The sequence below is a fragment of the Podarcis muralis genome, chromosome 14 (assembly GCF_964188315.1).
Source record: "Podarcis muralis chromosome 14, rPodMur119.hap1.1, whole genome shotgun sequence".
Taxonomy (NCBI): domain Eukaryota; kingdom Metazoa; phylum Chordata; class Lepidosauria; order Squamata; family Lacertidae; genus Podarcis; species Podarcis muralis.
This window is the reverse complement of record NC_135668.1, coordinates 21,264,711-21,289,366: the sequence shown is the minus strand read 5'-3', so window position 1 is coordinate 21,289,366 and position 24,656 is coordinate 21,264,711. Positions and strand designations below refer to the sequence as shown.

Sequence of the window (24,656 nt, the reverse complement as noted above, 5' to 3'; positions counted from 1 at the left end):
CCTTCCCTCCACCTCCTTCCTCTCTGCTCTGTTAGGTTTGTTTTTATCCTATGGTTTTGAGCAATCCTAATGAGCCATTAAGAAGCTGCCAATTACCTATGCAAATGAAGAGATGCAGGGGTTGCTGCTCGAAGTGAAAGTCTGCTACCTCAAAAGAGCCTGAGATAAATCACTTCGGCTCAGCAAGACATCTACACCTAAGAGCCCTTTCTCACATGTGCTGTTTAGAAATGCTGACAATAACATAGAGGGTGGTTTATATATTCTTAGTACAATTTTGCGGGGAGAGGAGAGGGAATGTGTGGGAAATTCAATAGACTTCTGGCCCAATTTTCAGTGATGGCTGGTACCCATTGTGAGTGGTAGAGCAGAAGGCAGGGAGCCCCAAAAGTAACTGGAGCCAGCACCAATAACAGGGGAGACAACTTATTCTTGCTTTATCTCCATCCTCCTCCCTTATAGGTTCTGCAAGGGCAACACTAAGACTAAGGAAGAGGAGGAAGCTGACAGCCAAAGCCACACCCTTGACTGGGCATAAATAAGAAGGCAGGTAGGTGGGGTCTGGCTGAGATCAGAGTGAGGTTAGTGAGGCAGAGGTCCTTTTGCCGAAACAGATTGGCATCCATTGCTAACTTGAACACCTGCTGAGGTGGCTCAGTATAAACAGCCAATGAGCTAATACCTAAGTGAAATGCTGACAATAGTTTCTCTTCCAAAGTGTCTGACCGCAACATTCACGGTTCAACAGATGTGCCTGAAACAAAGTCTGAAAGAAATAATAGAAGTTGCTCTACAGAGAACGAAATTTGTCATAACACAGCATCACCAGACTGCTGAGAGGAAAGACAATAGCAGTCGGGGACCCTGCAACACTTGGAAGCCATTCTCCTTGGAATGGCATAAAGGAATATCACTGTCTTCCATTGCTCTAAGGAGCCACCAGTGCCTTTGTGACAACAGCAGCCATTTCACCATTTCCCTTCTTCATCTCATTCCCAATTCACATTTCAGACTTGAGGATGGGAGATGATGATTGCTGTGCTTAAGAGGGCTGCAAGTGTCAATAACAATAGTGAGCAGTATCTTTCTCTATAGAATAAAAATGTAAGAATGACATCGTGCACACCCTGCTGGAAGATTAGTAGTGCCGCATCACAAACCTGGATTTACGATTTAGTTGGGGCAGGGCGGGGGAGAAAAATAGAAGGCAGGTTGCACAACAGCAGTGGCCATGGTATAGGAGTGAGAAGGGAGAGACACTGAGAGGGGGAAAGTGGCAGCAGAATATATAGATATATATGACATTTTGATAGTTTCTGTATAACATTTGCTGTTCTTTGGAATTCACAAAATGCAAATTCCAACAACTTTATACAGATGGTGTTGTTCATTCATCACAAGCCATGGCCTCCAAGATTGTCAATGGCCTTTTTCTCAGTTTGGCCGCTTCAAATATCCGACCAGATTTACTTCTAAATAAGAGTATACATGAATTAAACAACCCTCCTCCCTTTTTAAAAAGTCCTCTGGATGCCACATAATCGGTTCTGCTGCTGCCTTGGCATTAATCATAATAATATTCAAAATTCATTAGACTTGATTGTTTTGAAATCTATTTTCTATTAATATCAGATTCACAAAGAATGGATTTGGCAGCTAAGTGAAAGACAAAAGCAAGCATTAGTCCTGAAACCCGCCTAGTCCCTTAATTGTTTTCTCTCCCCATGCCCCAACACACACACACACACACACACACACACACACACACACACACACACTGTCCGGTGATGAGTCCTGAGCGTTTCACCACACTGACATCTATTGGGCCATACTATGGAACACTGAACTAGCAATAGGATGGTCACAAGACACAAGAAAAACATGAGAATAAGAGCATCTTTGCTGGGTCTGATCATGGTTGATCTGATCAGGCATCCTGCTTCCAGCAGCAACCAGCCTAGATGTCTCTGGAAACTGAGAAGCAGACCATGAAGCTGATAGATGACCTTTGGGGTTTCCCCCTGCCTCTGGTCTTCAGGTCCATGGCTGTTCCATTCAGCTATTGGTCCATTTAAAGAAGTGAATTGTGACTCCGAGATCCAGGGAGATTCATTGCACCCATCTCCTGGATTGAAGAGGCAAGGCTCAAATCAATGGGTTTCAACAAGAAACAAGTTTATTGCAGGGCTACACTCTGGATTCAGCTGAAGCCTAAATCCCAAATGAAATTGGGCCTATTTGGAGGGGTCTGGGCTTTGTTTGAGTCAGGCTGAGACAGCTCCAGATCATTACAGGATGGGTTGTGTGTTCCGGAGCAATCTGGGGTGTCAGGGCACAGGGCATCAGGCAGTATGGAGAGGGAGGTGTGGATGGAATTTGGGTATTTAGAATAAGATAATTATACCACTCCCCCCCCACATCTGACTCTTAAAAGAGTCCAAGCGAGATTGCATTCCAGAGTGGCTTAACTGCAAATCCCTCTTCACATGAAACTCTGAGAACTGTAGCTCTGTGAGGGAAATCATAGCTCTGTGGGTGTCCAAACAACTCTCAGCACTCATAACAATCTAAAACTCCCAGAATTATTTGTGGAAAGTCATGGCCGTTTAAAGTGGGATCCTAAGTGCTTTAAATGTATGACATGAATGTGGCCTACTGCACAATAGTCTGGGCACACAATAAAATCTACTGCGAGCATTGTCAAGAACTTGCTGCATGCTGCTCTACAAACTTTGACAGTTCTCTCTCCTTCTCACTGTTCTGACAAGGTGAAAGTCCCTTTATGATGGATAGATGGATGGTCCTCATTAAATCAATGCTGCCTCATCTAAACCTACCAGACTGGCATTTAGTCAATCTCTTGTGAACCAACATGGAATGGTTCCACAATTGTGCATTTCCAAGGGCTTTGACCAGTCAACTTCAATATTCTGAGCAACAACACTTTTACCCCTTCCCTTGAGATCAGGAGTCTTTCATTCCTGTGTAACACATGGCAAGCAGGTTATCACTGTGGAAATGTCAAAGAAACACTGAGCAAGTTGAAACCAAACTGGTTTCTGACTCTTAAGATGAGAGAATGAGCTATTGGAATGAATCAGCCTGAGAAATGGCGGCAAGTAAAAAGCACTCACCTGGGCAGTGTTCTGTATGAAACACAGGGAGTTGCCTTATACTGAATCAGATCATGAATCCATCTGGCTCAGTACTGTCTTCACTGATTGGCAGCAGCTCTCCAGGATTTCAGACATGTTTCTCCCAGCCCTATCTGAAAGCTTCTGCATGCAACACAGATGTTCTCCCACAGAGCTACGGCCCTTCCCACATAGAGAGCTACCTCATACTGAATCAGGCCATCCACCAAACCACCTCAATCTTGTCTATATTAGGGCCACGGGCGGTCTTCAGCCTATTTTATCCCAGCTCACAGAATGATTTCATACAGGAATCAGGGGAGGAGGAACAACAGGGAGAAAGGGGTAGCAGAAAAAGAGGGAAGGGTGCTGAAAACAGAGAGAAGTCTCCACTTTGGCACCAACTACCACTCACCACTGGCTCTGGGCCTGCTCACCACCACCATGTAGCCTCCAACAGATCACCCTTCAGGATATGTAGCCATTGACAGGGGGGAAAGCAACAACAAACCCTTGCTCCTTACCCATGGTTTAGACTGAGTGGTGGTAGCTCTCCAAGGTATTCTTCAGGTACCCTTGTCCCAGATTGTTAAGGGCTTCATGCCTTGGACTCAACAACCCCATTGGACAGGAAAGCATTTGACAGGGATGGACTTTGCTCATCTTTCACATCATGGCACCCTGTGCAAGGCCAAAATTTGGCACCCCCAAATGGATCTTCTCCAGTATGGAGCTTCTAAACTGTGAGTCTCTTTTTGCTGCCCTGTGTGGAGGAACCACCAACACTGCCCTCAATCTGGTGCTGCATTTGGGAAGCTGGCAAATCTGCAGACCAGACCAGGATTCGAACACAATCACCCATGGCTTTGGCATGGATAATCTGGGAAGACGCCTCCCTTACAACTTGCTGCTGGTAGCTGGATTGGTATGTGCTGGCTGGTTGGTGTCGAAATCCCATCATAGCAATCTAGCAGTTTTCATGCAATGAGGTGCAACTTTCCTGTTTTGCCTTAGGACAGAACTCAACAATGAGCCAGTAGCCTGCATTAAAACACTGAGTGAGCTGTCTGCTAATGCTAATTGCCTGTAATGGGGGGTCACTTTGGAGAAACCAAAGAAGATGTACAAGAAGGGGGTGGGGAGAAGATAAATGTCAATAGATGTTTGAGTCATAAAGGGCCATTAGGGTGAGAAAGAGCCAAGAAAGCATTTGTGAGCTCACCCTCCGACGTCCCCTGCGCCACAACTTCCTTCTATTCCTAAAAGCAAATTGGAAGTCCTAAGCTGTCCAGCCCCCAAAGGAAGCATTTTGCTCAAACCATCCACCAGGTGGGATGCAACTGAAAGCTTTTGCCGTAAGACTTCATTAGCCCCCAGTCAGCTGGATGACTTAACCAGCTAAACTTTCCCAGATGTCTTTCTGTGGGCACTCTCCCCCTCCATTAGGGGTTAGCCACAAATGGAGGCTGGAAGGAGACAGGGAGGAGAAGAGAGACACTCATTTCATCTGCGCCTGGCAGGATGAGTGGGGCCATGGCAGTTATGAGCAGGATGCCACATAAAAGGGGAGTAATTTCGAGCCAAACAACATCCTTGTAAAGTCATAGATTCTGCTAAATGACTTGAGGTCAGAAACCTGCAGCCACAGCCTTATCTCCTTCCATTCCATTTGCCGACTTGGGTGAAGTTACTCCAGTCTGCAAAAGCCAACCAAGTTTCTTTCAATTCCTTATCTAAAGCAAGAATGATGTCTGAGCTATATTAAATCAAGGCCACTTTAGGGGGCGTGTGAAAATTCTTCTTTTATTTCAGAGGCTAGCTTCACTTTCCTGCAATGCCAAGTATGGGCTGCTTTATCTGCAAAAGCAGATATGCTGTTTTTTTTTTTTGCAAGGCAAATCAAGAGGCGCTGTGTTATCACATTCACATTATCGACCTAACTACACATCCTGTTCTCTGTTCTCTAAGCAGCAACATTCAGATTTGAAGCACCATTGTAGATAGCATGCCTGGTTAATTGCCCAGAACTTGAATGCATACCACTAGAGCTCTCTATCTGACCCTTGGAACTCTCACCAAGGAACCATCTTCTACGGACCCTGCCTTGCACCCTCAAATATTTTTGCCTGGCTGGAATATGCCCTTGAACTTTGCTAATGCCTCTGGCTTATCTGGATGAAGGATACAGAGGGGCACAGGAGTGTGTGTAGAAACTCACCTACAGTACAAAGGTGTCAGGGACTGGCTGGATGAGGAAGAGTGTTGGAAGCTGCCCACTCAAGAGCCTCCCAGGGAAGGTATAGAAGATGACTTAGATTCTAGATCCTGGTGGTGGGATACTGGCCACACCTCAGAGGAGGGGACAAACAGGGAGGTGCTAGAAGCAGGGAACTTGAGAAATCATTGAAGAGGCAGAAGCAGGCAGGTAGTCCAGCACAAGATGATGTTTCCAGTTTGAATGCAGGCTCCGGCAGAGACAACAGAAGGGAGCCAAACTCTGCATCTCTCCAGCAGCTCCAGCAAGACAGCCTCTCTGCTGAAGCTCTCCAGCCCCACTTACTCCGAGAATGCTAAAGATGTTACATGCAGGGGCATAGAAAGTGGGGTGGGGGCATTCCGCCCCAGGTTCCATCACAGAGGGGGGTGACAAATTATCAAGGAACAATTACTGCCCTACTAGGGTGGTTCATAAAAAACTTTTGTTTTGAAAATGCCTGCTCCAAAGGTCTTATCTTACTACGCTAGGGATTATATAGCTATATATGAAATTTCATGCATATCAGTTAATATCTTGACCCTCCTCCACGAAAATAGCTGTTTACTTGGCCATTTTCCTATGTCATGAAGGCTGAAATTTCAATTCAGTGGAGCACTTACTGTTCCCAACCCTAACCCTGCAGAAAGCCATCTAATTAGACTTTAATTTGATTTTGACATGTTTTTAGGAGGTAATTTAATTATTGTTTGATTTTATACCAGTGTTATGTTTCTGATGTTAGCCACCCAGAGCCCGACTTCGGCCGAGGAGGGCAGGATATAAATAAAAGTTTATTATTAAACTTCCTTGTATTTTCCCCTTTCCATAATAAACTAACTGCATGCTAGCATCGCATCTCCTTCTCTGACCTGTGAATGTCCTGATCTTCCTGTCAGCCCCTTGACAAAAGGTGACATTGGCTTCCAATGTTCCATTCCCTCTTGCTGCTGGCTCTGGCCACTTCCTGGAAGATTGCTCATAAGGGACTGTGGCCCTCAGCTTGAAAAGGGGTCCCCACCTCCGTGCCATGCTGCAATTTGTGGCTCTCACCATCTGATCTTTACGTTATCTCTCACCTCTCTCTTTTTCTCTCCTCTCTCCTCACACTTTCACCCACATTTACTATGGGAAATGAGGGGCGTTTTAAAACAAACAAATAAATGTGCACACTTCTGCCTCTCTACCAACATGGCGCCAGGTAGTAATGCAAGATTTCAAAAGCCTGTCGGAGGTGAACGCGTTGCGGAACTCTAATTATATGGTAGCCTGTGACCTTGTAAGTACAGGGTAATCTGGCATATACTTGCAAGGGAAATGATCTTGGTATTTCTGCCCGCACCACTGCAGCCTCCTCCAGAAACTGAAACACAAGCCATGAACATGGCAATTAATCTCTTAACCTGCTTGACACTTCCTGACTTTGGCATTTAATAACCTTTGAGGGGCACAGCATATCTGCAGACGGTTAGCAAACAGGCTCCGCTGCAATCATGACTAAACCAAGAAACACAGATGATGGGCTGAAGCAGCCTTGTACAGGCTTGAGGGGAGAGGGGGTAGAAAAGAAAACAACAAAAATGTCCCTTTCCTTAAGAGCTGGGGTGAGGAACCTCCAACCTGTGGGTTTAATCAGCCCAGTCAGTAGACCTCATTTGGCCCACAAGGCTTTTCTCCCATAAGCTATGCCCACCTGCCCCACACTTGATGTTCTGTGTGATGTCAGCTGCGGTGCATTAAAGATGCAACTGAAAAGGAACAGGAGTGTAGAGTCAGCTCTTGGCTGTTTCTTGGCAAGATAGGCTTTGTGCCAGCACTGATCAGCTGATTGACACTGATCATGAGTCCCTTTCAAGGTGCTACCTGACATCATAATGATGGAATGGGACTTTTCAACATTTCTTCCACACAAAAGCCAGAAGGTTCTATATGTCTCTTCATTCAGGCAAATAAGAGGCATTATCACATTCTAGCCAGGTTAGATGGATAAATAGCAGCTTCTAGACAGCAGATTCCTGCGCTACCACCTGAACTGAACACATCCCTTATAGCTTGCCCTAGAATGTTCCTTGAAAGATAAGTAGATTTGGAGGGAACTAAAAAATTCCAGAGACACATAGAGTCCAAAGTTACATGTGGAAAGAGTAGTTAAAACCATGGTGGGTATCACTGCCCACCTGACTTCCAGTCGGCTCCATCACTGGTGTTTACTGGGAGATGGGAGAGGTCAAGACAATGAGGAAGTTGGAGCAGGGCAAACACATTGTCAGGGACTGGCTGGATGAGGAACAGTGGTGGGAGCCACCCGCCCAAGAACCACCCAGGGAGGACACAGAAGATGACGTCTTAGATCTTGGATCATGGTAGTGGGATACAGAAGAGCAGTCTGGAGAAGGGACGAGCTGGGAGATGCTAGAAGCAGAGGGGTTGAGCGATCAAGTGGGGTCAGGAGAAGGCAGGTCTTCCTGGACAGGGTTAGAGGCTGAGATTCACAGTGTGAGCACAGACTCAGACCTGCGGGCTTTCCTCCCCATCTGACACCTTGCTCTAGGAGAGCCCTGCACATTGCTGAGGAATGGGCCAGACAGGCCCAGAGGAGGCGCCTACCCTCTCGACGCAGCCTTCGTCTGCTTGGGAGGGATCCAGAGTGAGAGGCTAGAGGGGGAAAGGTGGGGCTAGTGGTCAGTTTCAGCAACATCTCAGCTGGATTAAGACGAACCAGAGGACTCCACATTGTTGTTATTTTATGTTAATAAAAAGCTAATTGCATTCCATGCCTCCCATGTGCCCTGTGATCGACCTGGGCTCACTTGACAGCTCCTTGACACACCAGGAGCACCAGATTAGCTTTGCTGGTGTGTTTGCACCATGCTGACCTCATCGCTGCCTTGCTCCTTCCACTCTACCTCCTGGTAAGCAGCAGTAATGCGAGCAACTGGAGATCAGATGAGAACTGTCACTTCACCATACCATCTGCTACTTGTGGAGATGAATGCAGTCTCCCAGGCTTCTCTATCTGGCCCCTGGGAATTTCTCAAGGCCACACAACTATACACAGCATAGCACAAACAGGATGTGTGTTCCAGTAACTGCAGCTAAAGAGAGGGAAGAACTCTTTACTGTGGTTCCTGCTCCCAGATATTGATTAACCAGACACTTACAATCTGGCCCTGATCTTGATCCTTTCTAATATAGCCATAGTTTTTTTTAATTTAAAAGCCAATTTATGAATTCCTAATTACTATTCTAATTACTAATCACCTTCACTAGCTTTTCTCCAAGGATTTCAGGGTGATGGGGAGAGATTCCAACCCTACCACTTTTTTCTCGTTACCACAAACCTATGATAATTATACACTGAGCATCATGTCAACTTCATGGGTGAGCAAGGATTTGAACCCAGGTCCAACACGCCACCCCCCCAACCCTACACTGGCTCTCATGCCAGCAATTGCCTCCTGCACGGGTCAAGCATTTCTACCCTTTCGTTATTTGGATGATCCGTATATTTTCATGCACATTAAGTCCACTCATGTTGCTCCCTCTGGAGCAGTTATAGCTTATAAAGCAATCACCGCAATGATTTTCAGATTATAGTCCAATAAAATCTGATAATTTGTTACAAAGCATTCAGGCGGGTATTATATGGCTCTTCTGACATTTAAAAATAACGCTTCATAGTCCATTTTTCAAGGCTGGGTGCTGTCATAGGATGGCAGGATTCACTACTCCAGAATGCAAACGGGCACTTACTCGAGAAATGCATCTCATTTTTATATGTATGAGTGCCAAGTTAACAGGCCAAATATCTACCAAGTCTCATTTGAAAAATATAATAAAAATCCAGTTTTGAACTCAGCTCAATGTACATTCACCACCACGACTATAACACCCCAGTTACCTCTATACCAGCTTGAGCCAAATTTATAATAATTTGGTTGCACCAGGGTCCATGGCTGCAAGGGAGCCCAGACTCTGAACTTTTTTTTTTTTTTAGTAAACAGTCTCCTGTTACAAATATTATAAACAAAACAGGCAGGCAGATGAGCCAACCTTATTGTTCCTGCCTTGCAGTGTTTGTGCTAAACCACTGTGATCGAAGTCAGGGCTATGATTGGTAGGTGAGCTGTTTCAACACCAGGGTCGAAATCCCTCAGTCCTAAAGAGCTTCTATTTTACTTGTAGTGCATTTGCTATCACATGTTATTGTCTGTGGAATCAGCGGCGGAGCTTCATGCTCTGGCACCAGGGGGCGGAGAGCAGGTGGGGGCGGAGCTGGTGCACGTTCCAGGGGCATGGCGTGCCACCCACAGGGGTGTAGCAGGCATCCTGGCGGTGTGGTGCACCGCCCACAGGGGCGTGGCATGTCATCTGGGGGCGTGGCATGTGGTCTGGGGGCGTAGCACACCGCCTGCAGGGCTTGGCGCCCAGCACAGGCAGGGGGCAACCATGATGGCACCCCACCAGGATTGTGCTGCCAGGGGCAGTATGCTCCCCCAATCCTCTTCCTCCACCACTGTGTGGAATCTCTGTGCATTTGCTCAGGTTAAAGGAACCAAAATTTGATATCAGTGGCACAAGCACTATGGTAAGTCCTCTTTTGCAGCTATTTCTATACTATTTTCTATATCTTCACAAGAGCCATGGAAGGTATGTTAGACTGAGAGTTGATAAGTGGTCAAAGGTGCAAAGTGAGTGAAAATAATGGTGGGTTAAGTGAGTTTAAAATATGAACACGCACATTCTCAGAGATATTTTATTATTGTTTATCAAGGAAGGCATAATGCTTTTTGCCTGTGCATGATTTGGAGTCTACAAAACCCTATGCCATAATAAATTTGTTAGTCTTTAAGATACCAGAAGACTTATTTTGTGCTGTGTTATTTCATGTGTTCCTTTGGGAGGGATGGGGGAAAGTATTTGGGGAATGGCTTGAGAGCCGCTGATGCCTTTATCGGGTATTGATACAAACGTAGGATACCTGAGTTTTTCATGGGGCATATGTGTGTGGAATTGTCAATATCCACTAATAGAACTGTCAAGATGCTCTCCCGACTTTAAAATTACTGTCTTGTTGATGGTAGCGATTTACAGGACAGCTAAGTAATGGATGTTTGATAAAGCATAATTTTACAACTCATCTTAAAAAGAAGAATAAAAAAGCAGATATGATTATTTAATGACTGAATGATACAGCATCCCAGTTAGCCACACCATGAAAGCAAATGCTGAGTAATCAGGTAATGAGAAGAATTGCCATTGATTAGCGGTTCAGTCAACCCTAACATGATAACAGGCATACTGATAAGGCTGTGTACACACAACATATTTAATGCATATTTAAAGCACGTTATATAGCCCAAGAACATTGGGAACTGTCACTTACCCTTCACAGAACTACAGTTCATAGCACCCCTAAAAAAACTTCAGTTCCCAGCATTCTTGGGGAAAAGTCATGTGCTTTAGAGGGACTTTATATGTAAAAACCTAAAAAATAAATGACCCCTGGATGGTTAAGTCCAGTCAAAGGCGACTATGGGGTTTGGTGCTCATCTCGCTTTTCAGGCAGAGGGAGCCAGCATTTGTCCACAGACAAGCAGGCAACATGGTACAGTGTGATGAGTGCCAGAGCACACGGAAACACTGTTTACCTCCCTGCCACAGTGGTACCTATTTATCTACTCACGCTGGTATGTTTTTGAACTGCTAGGTTGGCAGAAGCTGGGACAGAGCGACGGGAGCTCACCTCATCAAACTGCCAACCTTCCAATTGGCAAGCCCAAGAGCAGTGGTGGCCAAATCTGGCCCTTCAGATGTTTTTGGCCTACAACTCCCATGATCCCTAGCTAGCAAGACCAGTGATCAGGGATGGTGGGAATTGTAGTCTTAAAAACATCTGGAGGGCCGAGTTTGAGGGTGCCTGGTTTAGACTATACCACCTAAGATACACCCATTTTGTGAAGCATTTCTCTAACAACAACAGAAAATGTGTATCCTCCTACATTATTGAAAAGTGTCCACAGAAAATGTGTGCAATAAAGAACGTAACATATAAAAGCACTTGCAAAAATTGGATATGAAGAGGTATGTACATAAAAATGTGGGCAAATTTTCATGCAGACTTCTTAAAGAGGCCTGCAGTTGCGTACCTGATGTGGAACTAAGCTGAATTTAGGATTGTGGGGTTGAATTGAATTTAGGTTTGGAACAAAAAATAAATTGACAAAAACTGAAAATTAAGAAAAACAAAAGTGTCGCCCCAAGTACACATAAGGAAGAAATTCCAACACAGCTTTGAGAAGCAGTGGAAAGCAGAGTCAGAAGAGCTATGTGCTACGTATATCCACTGTCAGAAGCATTATGCTTCTGAACGCCAGTTGCTGAGAATTTGAATGTGGGCAAAGTGCTCTTGTGCTTGGGTCCTACTTGTGAGTTTCCCACAGACCTCTGGCTGGCCACTGTGAGAGCAGGAAGTTGGTTTACATGGGCCATTGGCCTGATCCAGGCTCTTTTTACGATGCAGCAGGCTTGTTTTGTGTTCTGCGCTTTTATTTTTAAAAAACCTCTTTGCATATGTGGGAGCAACTGAGATGTACATTAAGCAAAGGACTCTGTCAAAGCCTCTGTTGTGTTCTGGGAAGGAGTGGTCTCTCATCAGGGATGAAGGAGAAATTCAATTCAGTTCACCTTTAAAGGCCAGTTTGCCGCACTTGCACTTTTCAAAACAATATGGCAACTGAAGCTCAGCCATCCTTTGAAATTTGCACCTCTCTGAACATTGCAATGCAGTTTTCCATCCATGTGAGGTGTACAAAAATACATATAACTAAAGGGTGTGCACCAGTGCATACATTAGTGAAAATAAAACAAAAACATTCTATCACAGAAAATTGCATTGCAAAAATGTGTACACTAGGAGAAATTTGCACAAGAATGTGGATTAATTTTCATTGGTCTAGTCTTTTTTCCCCTTTTTAAAAAAAATGCAAACTGGTGTGGAAATGTAGAGAACTGAAGGCTGGAAAAACAAGAAACTGAGAAAAACTGAAATTGATATATTCAATTGGTTATGATCCGTTGCTTTCACCTTACTTCATATGAGAGAAAGATGATGCTAGGGAAATCCAACTGAGTACATGTTTTGCAAGCAAAAGACCTCATATTCAATCTCTGGTTGCAAGCGGGGAAAAGAGATCTTAGATAGCCGGACTAGGAAACAGCCCTAGCTAGCTGGGGACTATCACACTGGACTAAATGGGCCAATGGCTTGATAGAATAAGGCAGCTTTCTAGGTTCGTATGTTAGGTGTGCAATCCTGACCTTTAAAGAGTTATGCAGGGGCCATAGGTAGTACATCTGCTTTGGATGTAGGAAGTCTTAAGTTTAGAACTCCAGTACAGTGGTGCCTCACAAGACGAAAAGAATCCGTTCTGCGATTCTCTTCGTCTAGCGGTTTTTTTGTCTTGCAAAGCAACCCTATTAGCGGCTTAGCGGATTAGCGCTATTAGCAGTTTAGCGGCTATTAAAGGCTTAGCGGCTTAGCGGCTAAAAGGCTATTAGTGGCTTAGCGGCTTAGAAAAAGGGGGGGGAGCAAAAAAAATAAATCGCAAGACTAGCAAGACGTTTCGTCTTGCGAAGCAAGCCCATAGGGAAAATCGTCTTGCGAAGCAACTCAAAAACGGAAAACCCTTTCGTCTAGCGGGTTTTCCATCTTGTGAGGCATTCGTCTTGCGGGGCACCACTGTATCTCCTGGTAGGGTCAGGACTCTGGGAGTGCCCTCTGCCTGAGTCAATGGAAAGCTGCTGTCAGTCAATTTAGATAATACTCAGCCAGGTGGACCAGTGGTCTGACTCAGTCAAAGACCGCTTCCGAACGGAAGGAGGATTGTCCCTGGAATTGTCTAAGCTGGGGGTAGAGCTTGGAAGTTGCATTAAGACCGCCCTGTAGGGTGCCCTAGTTGATGATTCTTATGTACACTGTGTGTCTTACTCATATGTGAAGTGGCATTTGCTTCCAAGTAAGGGTGGGCTTTCGAAAGCTTGGGATGTCTGCTTTTGAGATCATGACTGCGTGGTTTCCATGATTCACCCTCTAGATAAAGCTGCATGGAGAATTCTTTCTCATCCTCCCCCGTAGCAGCTTCACTCCTTTAATTGCTATCATCCCAGTGTGTTAACATTATTTAATTGCTATATTATTAAATGATACAAGATGTACTAAGGGAATTTTTTAATCAGCAAATTTTATAGACTGGGGGTGGGAAATCAGTTTTTTAAAAAAACGAAAGCAAGAGAAGAAGGTTAACAGTTAGGAGGTGGCTGTTTGGTGAAAAAGGACAGCTACTAGAATGACGTTACAATGTAATAGAGAGCGGGGATATCAGTGTGTATATATATATATATATATATATATATATATATATATATATATATATATATTGGAGCATTAATAAATGAGCAGACCTTATACCAGGAGAAAGTTCAGTCTGTGCTTTTGCAACAGGAGGTGGTACATTTGCTGGGACTATCACACTGGACTAAATGGGCCAATGGCTTGATAGAATAAGGCAGCTTTCTAGGTTCGTATGTTAGGTGTGCAATCCTGACCTTTAAAGAGTTATGCAGGGGCCATAGGTAGTACATCTGCTTTGGATGTAGGAAGTCTTAAGTTTAGAACTCCAGTACAGTGGTGCCTCACAAGACGAAAAGAATCCGTTCTGCGATTCTCTTCGTCTAGCGGTTTTTTTTGTCTTGCAAAGCAACCCTATTAGCGGCTTAGCGGATTAGCGCTATTAGCAGTTTAGCGGCTATTAAAGGCTTAGCGGCTTAGCGGCTAAAAGGCTATTAGTGGCTTAGCGGCTTAGAAAAAGGGGGGGAGCAAAAAAAATAAATCGCAAGACTAGCAAGACGTTTCGTCTTGCGAAGCAAGCCCATAGGGAAAATCGTCTTGCGAAGCAACTCAAAAACGGAAAACCCTTTCGTCTAGCGGGTTTTCCATCTTGTGAGGCATTCGTCTTGCGGGGCACCACTGTATCTCCTGGTAGGGTCAGGACTCTGGGAGTGCCCTCTGCCTGAGTCAATGGAAAGCTGCTGTCAGTCAATTTAGATAATACTCAGCCAGGTGGACCAGTGGTCTGACTCAGTCAAAGACCGCTTCCGAACGGAAGGAGGATTGTCCCTGGAATTGTCTAAGCTGGGGGTAGAGCTTGGAAGTTGCATTAAGACCGCCCTGTAGGGTGCCCTAGTTGATGATTCTTATGTACACTGTGTGTCTTACTCATATGTGAAGTGGCATTTGCTTCCAAGTAAGGGTGGGCTTTCGAAAGCTTGGGATGTCTGCTTTTGAGATCATGACTGCGTGGTTTCCATGATTCACCCTCTAGATAAAGCTGCATGGAGAATTCTTTCTCATCCTCCCCCGTAGCAGCTTCACTCCTTTAATTGCTATCATCCCAGTGTGTTAACATTATTTAATTGCTATATTATTAAATGATACAAGATGTACTAAGGGAATTTTTTAATCAGCAAATTTTATAGACTGGGGGTGGGAAATCAGTTTAAAAAAAAACGAAAGCAAGAGAAGAAGGTTAACAGTTAGGAGGTGGCTGTTTGGTGAAAAAGGACAGCTACTAGAATGACGTTACAATGTAATAGAGAGCGGGGATATCAGTGTGTGTATATATATATATATATATATATATATGCAGGTTTTGGTGTCCTCGGGTGTCTTCCCGTGTAAAAGTTGGGGTGTCTAGGCGACGTTTCGACGAGGTCTCACTCGTCATCTTCAGGCTGGTGCTTTCGGCTTCTTGTTACTGGAACAGAGCAGGGTCTCAGTGTTTGAGTTCCTATAAATACTGATGAGGAGGTGTGGTGTATAGCCTCCAATGTTCTGGGCAGAGAGGAAGTTCCCAGGCTAGTGTGCCTTTTCTTCTTTTGTTCCTTAATTGCTTGAGGGATATCATGAGTGATTTCTTGAGTGATATCCTGAGTACCACTTAGGTGGGTCATTAGGTGTGGATTAGTTGCTAAAGCCTTTGTGTCTTGACCTCTTGAACTTTGTGAAGAGTTTAGTTGTGCTCTGGCTTGGCTTCGTGTATAGGGGCGAGCTGTGGTTTTGTGGCCTGTGCCAGCCAGATCTGTGTAGGGATTGCAGGGGGGTGCAGCATCCGGAGGTGCCACCATGGTTTGGCTACTGGATGGTGTCTGTAATTTATCTGTGGGGAGGGTCTGGGTTTGGGTCTGGTGTGGTTGATTGGTGATGGCGTTCTGTGTGCCTCTGGATTCGGTGTCTGTTTTTGTGGGGAGGGCTAATTTCCAGATGTCTGGCAAGCGGGATGTGTCGTCACGCTTGTTCATGTTGTGAGGGTGTTTCTCTATCTCGATGGCTTCCATGATTATTCTCTTGTGGTGATGTTCCATGTTAGAGAGCAATTTGGAATCTGCAAAATTAATTTCGTGTCCTGTTTCTTTCATGTGTTGGAAAAGAGAGGAAGTTTTTTCTTCTTTTTTGACGGCATTCTTGTGTTCTGCGATACGTGCATTTATTCGTCTGTTTGTTTGTCCAATGTACGTGGCTGGGCAGACTTTGCAGGGTATTTCATAGACCCCTTGGTTTTCCAACTGGATTTTATCCTTGGGGTTTCTGAGGATATTGGCTATTTTTTGGTTGGCGCAAATGGCTGTTTTGATATTGTGTTTATGGAGGATTTTGCTAATTTTATCTGTAGTGCCCTTGATATAAGGAAGGAGGGCCATGCCATTGTTTTCTTCTGTGTCTTGGTTTTTGGGTCTTGACAACTCAGTTGTCAAGTGGTCTTTGTCAGCCAGTTACAGAATCTCTCAAATGTGTTAATTGCCAATGGATACCAGCAAAACAGGGTTACGAAGCTAATCCAAAAAGAAACACCCCCCAAAAACCAAGACACAGAAGAAAACAATGGCATGGCCCTCCTTCCTTATATCAAGGACACTACAGATAAAATTAGCAAAATCCTCCATAAACACAATATCAAAACAGCCTTTTGCGCCAACCAAAAAATAGCCAATATCCTCAGAAACCCCAAGGATAAAATCCAGTTGGAAAACCAAGGGGTCTATGAAATACCCTGCAAAGTCTGCCCAGCCACGTACATTGGACAAACAAACAGACGAATAAATGCACGTATCGCAGAACACAAGAATGCCGTCAAAAAAGAAGAAAAAACTTCCTCTCTTTTCCAACACATGAAAGAAACAGGACACGAAATTAATTTTGCAGATTCCAAATTGCTCTCTAACATGGAACATCACCACAAGAGAATAATCATGGAAGCCATCGAGATAGAGAAACACCCTCACAACATGAACAAGCGTGACGACACATCCCGCTTGCCAGACATCTGGAAATTAGCCCTCCCCACAAAAACAGACACCGAATCCAGAGGCACACAGAACGCCATCACCAATCAACCACACCAGACCCAAACCCAGACCCTCCCCACAGATAAATTACAGACACCATCCAGTAGCCAAACCATGGTGGCACCTCCGGATGCTGCACCCCCCTGCAATCCCTACACAGATCTGGCTGGCACAGGCCACAAAACCACAGCTCGCCCCTATACACGAAGCCAAGCCAGAGCACAACTAAACTCTTCACAAAGTTCAAGAGGTCAAGACACAAAGGCTTTAGCAACTAATCCACACCTAATGACCCACCTAAGTGGTACTCAGGATATCACTCAAGAAATCACTCATGATATCCCTCAAGCAATTAAGGAACAAAAGAAGAAAAGGCACACTAGCCTGGGAACTTCCTCTCTGCCCAGAACATTGGAGGCTATACACCACACCTCCTCATCAGTATTTATAGGAACTCAAACACTGAGACCCTGCTCTGTTCCAGTAACAAGAAGCCGAAAGCACCAGCCTGAAGATGACGAGTGAGACCTCGTCGAAACGTCGCCTAGACACCCCAACTTTTACACGGGAAGACACCCGAGGACACCAAAACCTGCATTCCTGTACCCGTGAAAATCTACGAAAGCATATATATATATATATATATATATATATATATATATATATATATATATATGGAGCATTAATAAATGAGCAGACCTTATACCAGGAGAAAGTTCAGTCTGTGCTTTTGCAACAGGAGGTGGTACATTTGCTGGGTTGGAAAAGACAATGAATTGAATTGCAGGATCGTGACTGATTTGGGTAGGAACAGCAGTGGCTGGTGCCCTTCATGATTGGTAGGGAGACTAGCGATAGGTGGAGCCAGAGCCAATGGCAGCCAGAGCCAATCACCTGTAGTTTCACCCATCCTTCTCCCTGTTGAATTCTGAAAGGGCAACACTGAAGATGCATTCATATATCATATCATATACAATATAATTGTAGAGTTGGAAGGGACCCTAAGGATCATCTCGTTCAGGGGTCAACAACCTTTTTCAGCAGGGGGCTGGTCTACCATCCCTCAGACCATGTGGTGGGCCGGACTATATTTTTTTGGAGGAAATGAATGAATTCCTATGCCCCACAAATAACCCAGAGATGCATTTTAAATAAAAGCACACATTGTACTCATGTAAAAATACCAGGCAGGCCCCACAAATAACCCAGAGATGCATTTTAAATAAAAGGACACATTCTACTCATCTAAAAACACGCTGATTCCCAGACCATCCACAGGCCGGATTGAGAAGGCAATTGGGCCGCATGCAGCCCCCAGGCCTTAGGTTGCCTACCCCTGATCTAGTCCAACTCCCTGCAATGCAGGAATATGTAGCTGTTCCATGTGGGAATTGAACCTGCAACCTTGGTGTTATCAGCACCATGCTCTAACTAACCAACTGAGCTAGGCAGATTCACACGTGAGGAGTATTGCATTAGTTTTCCTGATTATAATGCTAGCATTTCTGTCTCATTTTCTAATGCTCCTTTCATACTGCAGTAGCAGTTGTGAAATGGAACTCTGGCTTTTTAGCTGATATACAGTAGAACCTCGCTTGTCAAACATAATCCGTTACGGAAGACCGTTCGACTTCTGAAACATTCAACAATCGAGGCACAATTGCTGGTCGGCAAAATCCATTGAAAAAATGGAAAAAAACGAGCCTCAGAAGCCATTCGACTTCACTTCCAGGTTGTCAGCATTCGAAAGTCTAAACATTCCACAGGAATGGGGTTTTTCCTCAGGACTCTAAGCTCCTTAATGGGTTAATGATTACCTGTTGATTGTTCTTTAGCTGTAAACTGAATGTAACCTTTGATCATGTGATGAGGCTATTGAGTTGCAAATTCACCATCTTGAAAGGGTGGTGGCTGTTAGCCTTTCTCTGAACATGACAGAGGGAAAAAAGGACTTGATAATGGCTCTGCAAAAAGAGCTACATAGAAGGCAAGCTGGAATGGGGGTGGGGAGAGACATTGTTTTGATTGCTGAAGTTATTTTTTATTTCTAAGATGGTGAGCCTGTGCTGGACAACACAAGATATTGTATGGATATTTTTGGATATATCGTTTTATGTTTATGTTTTGTCTTGAAGAGTTCTACAAGTAAAAGTTTGATGATGATGATGATGATGATACCAACGTATACCCAGAAGAAGTATCAGGGAGGTTCATAGAATAAAATCAAAATATAAAACCACAAAATACAAGATCAAAAATAAAAACAACAACCCAATAACTCCCCCCCCCCAAAAAAAAAAAACCCACCACATTTTTTAAAAGAACATAGGATGTCAATCAAATCAACCAAAGGCCTGGTAAAAAAGGAACATTTTCATGGGTGTGGGCAATGATTCATTCCAAAAGGAGTCAGTTCTCATTCATCCAGTTGCTTCAAACTGTGCAATAATAATATCGGCAATAGGAGATGTTGAGGACTGAAGCTGGGACTTCCTGCATGCTAAGCATGTGATCAGCCACTGAGCTATGTGGTCCTTCATCCAAGGGATGATGATGAAACTCCCGGCAGCAATTAGAGCAGCTGAGTCAATGTCAGAGAAAGGTGGGCCATATAATAGGGTGACCAGGTGTGCTACGTTACGGAGAGAACACTCCTCTGCTTGAAAGAGTCCTCTGGGTGAAGGGCTGCTCAGTCCAAAGCCTGGCTTAAAGCTAAAGCATCTTAAGAAAGGAGAGCAAAGGAGGCCTTGAAGATGCCTGTCAACAGTGAGACAGCGGATGCAACAGGTCGCCTGATGACAGTCTTCTCATTATGCTGATATCTATGGCACTTCTAGTTAAATTATAGTAATAGCTTCTAAATTTGCATCTATACACAGGAATCAGAACATGCAAATTTTATGCAGATCTTTTGTCCTCTTTTGGGAGGGGGGATAATTCCCCACCGCAAGGCACAGAACGATTGAGCGGCTCTCATCTCAGAGAAAAGGCAGGTCAGGTTGATGCACAGAGGAAGGAAGGAGCAGAAGTAGCAGTGTGGGGGTGGGGGAGCTGGATAACCAGGAGCTGGGGGTCTCGAGAAGGCAGCAGCCCAGCCCAAAGAAGGGAGCATTGTAAAAGGATGGGGTTCCAAGGAATTAGGAAGGCGGCGGCAAAGGGGCACAGAGGGGAGTGGGGGGGAATTGAATAAAATATTGGGGGGGAGGTAAGCCCTGCACTGCATAATTGATCACATGACACACCATTTGAATGGCAATGCTCATCAAGGAGGAGGAGGCCTGCCCCCCTCAAATATTTTATGGGGGGCAAAGCCCCCTTGGCCCCTAGGATTTGGCTCCTGTGAAGGGGAGCCACCAAGATGAGGAATAGATTTGAAATATCAGCATGTAGATCACTGGCTGGAGCCCTTTAGTTTGAGTAACGAGACATAGGAGAGGAGATGGAGGCCATATTCATCCACACCATACATTTAAAGCACCTAGATTTAACACACTATGATCCCCAGCTTTCTGTGAAAAGAGGGATTGATTGTTGGACCACCCTGAGAACTGTAGCTGTAGGAGGGGAATAGGGGCTCTCCTATCAACTCTCAGCACCCTTAACAAACTACAGCTCCCAGAATTCTTTGGGGGAAGCCATGACTGCTTAACATGGCATCACAGTGCTTTAAATGTATAGTGTGAATGTTGCTGACATATACCGTATTTTTTGCTCTATAAGACTCACTTTTTTCCTCCTAAAAGGTAAGGGGAAATGTGTGTGCGTCTTATGGAATGAATGCAGGCTGTGCAGCTATCCCAGAAGCCAGAACAGCAAGAGGGATTGCTGCTTTCACTGTGCAGCGTTCCCTCTTGTTGTTCTGGCTTCTGAGATTCAGAATATTTTTTTTCTTGTTTTCCTCCTCCAAAAACTAGGTGCGTCTTATGGTCTGGTGCGCCTTATAGAGTGAAAAATACGGTATTTCTTTTTTAATAGGAGCAAATTAGTAGATTGCAGAGGGACCTCTAGACAAGAGTTTGCAGTCTGCCCAAGCACCTAATCTACAGCATGGGTGATCTATAGCATGGTTATCCTGCCCCGCCCCAGTGACCAGGTTCTCAGTCAAGCAACTGCCCCCCCCCCACTGGAGTTGAGATCCACTCACTGTTGTAGCTGCCATTGCTGCTAGTCTCTGCTGCTGCCACGTTGTCCTGAAATAGCCCTTCGGATGCGGCACTTCCTGACAGCGAATGGTTGGAGACAAAGGGAAAGGAGGGTTGGGGGGAAACAGAAAAGGAAAGCAGGGAGGGAGGGAGGACAGGTGGGGGTGGGGGGTATGTGAAGGAATGAAGTAGGGGACAAGAAGGGAAAGGGTGTGTCTTTAACTGCATCATACGTCTTTTCACCGGCTGCAACAACAGCTTAATGCATATTTCAGGCTTTTCGATAGGTGGTTGTCTATGGTGGTATCGGTTTCATAATTTTTGACCTGGCAATATATTGTGAATCATTGTGTGTGTATGTGCTATGCAAAAATCACAATATGGGAAAAGCCACTGTTGTAAACAAAATCTGCCCTTTTCACAAGAGTACACAAGAGCCCTTATAGAGTCCTTTGTAGGTTCTTCATTGGTAAGAGAAAATAACAGAGGCCAACCAGAGAATATTGAGAAGCAAAGCAGCTAGTAAGCCTGATATTTACTAAAGCTGTTGCAACAGGGTGCTCCCCTCAAAAGAAGGAGAGAGGAGGAGGACCCAGAACAAAGGTGTGCCCGCCCTTATATAGAATTTTTAAATTGCCCACCCTCAAACTCCAGACCACCCCCAATACATCATACATACATACATCACAGGGGGCAGTCTAAAACAGAATCCTGAGTGTGTTGTTTATCTCCTGTCTGGCAAGTTACCTGATTGCATTATTTGGGTTTTGGCCACTCTTTTGTTATTATAACTACTTAATTCCTGAATTCAGGTCACAGGCTCACCCTATCCACACCTGAAATGTGCCCTTAAGGCAGGATTTGTGAGCACAGAGACAATGGGGAGGTTTTTTTCATTTCCTCTCTCCTTGCAGAGAAACATTTGGTCAGTTTGGGGGAGTCAAAATGGTTTCAGGACTGTCTTCCTGTACTGTTTCAGACACGTATTTATGTACGTGTTTGCCTTGTACATTTAATTTATATATTTGAGACCTTAAATTCGTACATCATTACCCAATGCCTCTCTCAATTCCTTCAGCCCCTGTCAACTTTGCAGGCGCCAGAAAAAAATCAGGATGCAGAAAAACCATGAAGCCAGCCAGTGCCTCTACATAGCTCCATCACAATGTTGAAACCCAGATACTGCCCAGCCCTAGTTGTGGGTCCCCAAGCAGCTGCCCAAGGATGCTAAGCACTGGTGCTAGGGGATGCTCACAAGCAGGGCATAGTGACAACTGCATCCGTATATCGATACAATGCAGTCTTCACCAACCTGGAGTCTTCCGTAAGTTTTGGACTACAACTCCCATCATCCCCAGCAAGCATAGCACCCTGGCTGGGGATGATGGGAGTTGTAGTCCAAAGTTTCTGGAGGTCACCAGGTTGGCAAAGGCTTATATGTAGAGTTCAGTGATGGTTGGAGGCTCTGGTTGAGAGGGAGGGAAATAATATTATTGCTGTATTTTTTTTAAAAAACTCCCCTGGATTCAGAAGTTACAAGCTGTCTGATATGAGAATCCCACAGCCAACAATGGGGCATTATGCACAAACAAACTCTAAGCAAAAAAAGCAATCAAGATTTAGAAGGGAGGGGGGACACAAATATAATAAAGAACAGTGCTAATCTCATCTAACGTGCTGGGATGAAAGACTGATGTCTCTCTCCCCCGTCCCTCTGCAAATAACTTAGAGAGACGGCACTCCATTGTTGATTTACAACCCTCTTTGAGTAAATATGAAGAAACTGCCATTGCTTCAGACTATACAAAACCCAATGATCTCATCCATTTCCCTTGTATGGTCAGGGGAAGAGAAAGAGGGGGAATATATTTTTTCCTGGCTGCTGTGAGATTCTAGCAAAACGTTGCAAAGCTTAAGTTATTGCTGGGAAGAATTAGAAGGGATTTGGAGCAACCTGTTTTTGATGGAATAATTCGGTTAGGACCTAAGCTACTTATTGGATCTGGTCCACTGCAAGGATGGCTTTAGTTCAGCTCCGTTGCTTCACAGGCCACCTTCCACCATGTCTCACGTTGCTCCCAGCATCAAGTAGCCCCTTTGTAGGCCTCCTCTCAGGACTGGACTTGAATCAAAGGCTTTAAGGTGCCAGAAAGGAGATTCCGACTAAACATCAGGAAGAACTTTCTGACAGTAAGAGCTGCTTGACAGTGGAACAGACTCCCTTGAGAGGTTGCAATCTCTCCTTCACTGGAGGTTTTTAAGTAGAGGTTGGATGGCTATCTGTCATGGATGCTTTAGCTGAGATTCCTGCATTGCAGGGGGTTGGACTAGATGACATTCCAACTCTTAGGAGTCTATTGCATCTTGTGTGAGGCCAAAATCTGCCCCCAAATTTGCAGGTAAGGAGGCACTTGGCTTTGGAAAGGAGGCATGAGGCCCTGGCAGTGTCCTATACTCCACCTACATCCTCCCCAAAGCTGGTGAAGTGCTAACTAGGCTTTGGGAAGGAGAAGGGAAGACTCTGGGACCCCCTCAGAGCCTCGCGCTTCCTTCCCAAAGCCAAGCACCTCACTTACTGGGCTTTGAGAAGGCACCCCCTTAGGTCAGCGCCCAGTGTGAGTGCACTGCTCGCAAAGCCCTAAATCCCTAAAGGTGCTGGCAAAGGACTGGCAAACTCCTGTGGCCCATCTCAGGAGGCTGAACGAGAATGTTATTCTATCTCTTGATCAAGATCAGAGCAGCAACAGCACATTTCTAACTCCATCTAGATACAACTAAAGTCCAGTGCCCCCTAGGGACTAAACTGTATAATGACGCTATCCGCATAAGGGGACTGCCATATCTGAATTTAAACCTGGAGGGTCTTCAGCTCAGGGTGCCTCAGGCCAGTGGCTGAAAATATCTAGTGATGACCAAGAAATGCAGAAGACTAGGCTTTGAGTATTTATACCAGGCCTGGCCAATCCAGAGACTTCATGGCACTTTTCAATCACAGGGGCCAAATCAACCCTGTTGACCTTTGTCTCTGGAATGTACTCAGAGGCCTGAGCACACACCCTGGATTGCATCTATGGCCCTTCGAGGCCAGCATCCTGTTCTCACATTGGCCAACCGGATGCCAATGGGAAGCCTGCAAGCTGGATTTTAGTGCAATAGCGTTCCAAGATAGTTTACTCATCTAATTATTATTATTATTATTATTATTATTATTATTATTATTATTATTATTTATATCCTGCCCTCCCCAGCAGAAGCCGGGCTCAGGGTGGCTATCTAGGTTTCTGCTAAAGTCCAAACTGCTGACAGACATAGACGATAGTACAATGGTGGAGAAACATGAGCAAATGGGCCTCATTAGGACATCCCAGAGGTCTTATGGTGAATTTGTTTGCCCAGCTCATTGCAAACTATTCACATCTAGATGTTGTGCATTCAAAGGGGCTGCTTTTCATGTTCTTGAATTAGGAAGGAAAATTCTTTTGTTGTTGTTGTTCCCTTAGACATTCAAGGAGCTGCCCTTCCAAAAACTCCCGTTCCAATGCATATGCAATTTTGTGCACCATTGCCCACCAATGTTAACATTCTCTGTGTGAGAGCCTAATAATAATAATAATAATAATAAATAATAATAATAAATTTTATTTATATCCCGCCCTCCCCAGCCGAAGCCGGGCTCAGGGCGGCTAACAACAGTCAAATAGTCAAACAGTCAAATTCTAAAAA

At 44.8% G+C, this 24,656-nt stretch overlaps 1 protein-coding gene across 3 annotated transcripts in view; it reads right to left on the bottom strand.

The window, feature by feature from the left end:
- The window catches only part of NTRK3 (neurotrophic receptor tyrosine kinase 3), a 429,804-nt gene that overhangs the window by 41,627 nt on the left and 363,521 nt on the right, over positions 1-24,656 (bottom strand). For 2 of the 3 annotated variants that reach the window (XR_013390655.1, XM_077918932.1), the window contains exon 16: positions 20,936-21,010. The exons of the other annotated variant lie outside the window; for it this stretch is intronic. Coding sequence is in view for 1 of the 2 variants with exons in the window: in XM_077918932.1 (XP_077775058.1) it covers positions 20,936-21,010 (75 nt within the window). In the remaining variant the exon portion in view is untranslated. The remainder of the gene's footprint in view (positions 1-20,935; positions 21,011-24,656) is intronic. 3 annotated transcript variants of the gene reach the window in all.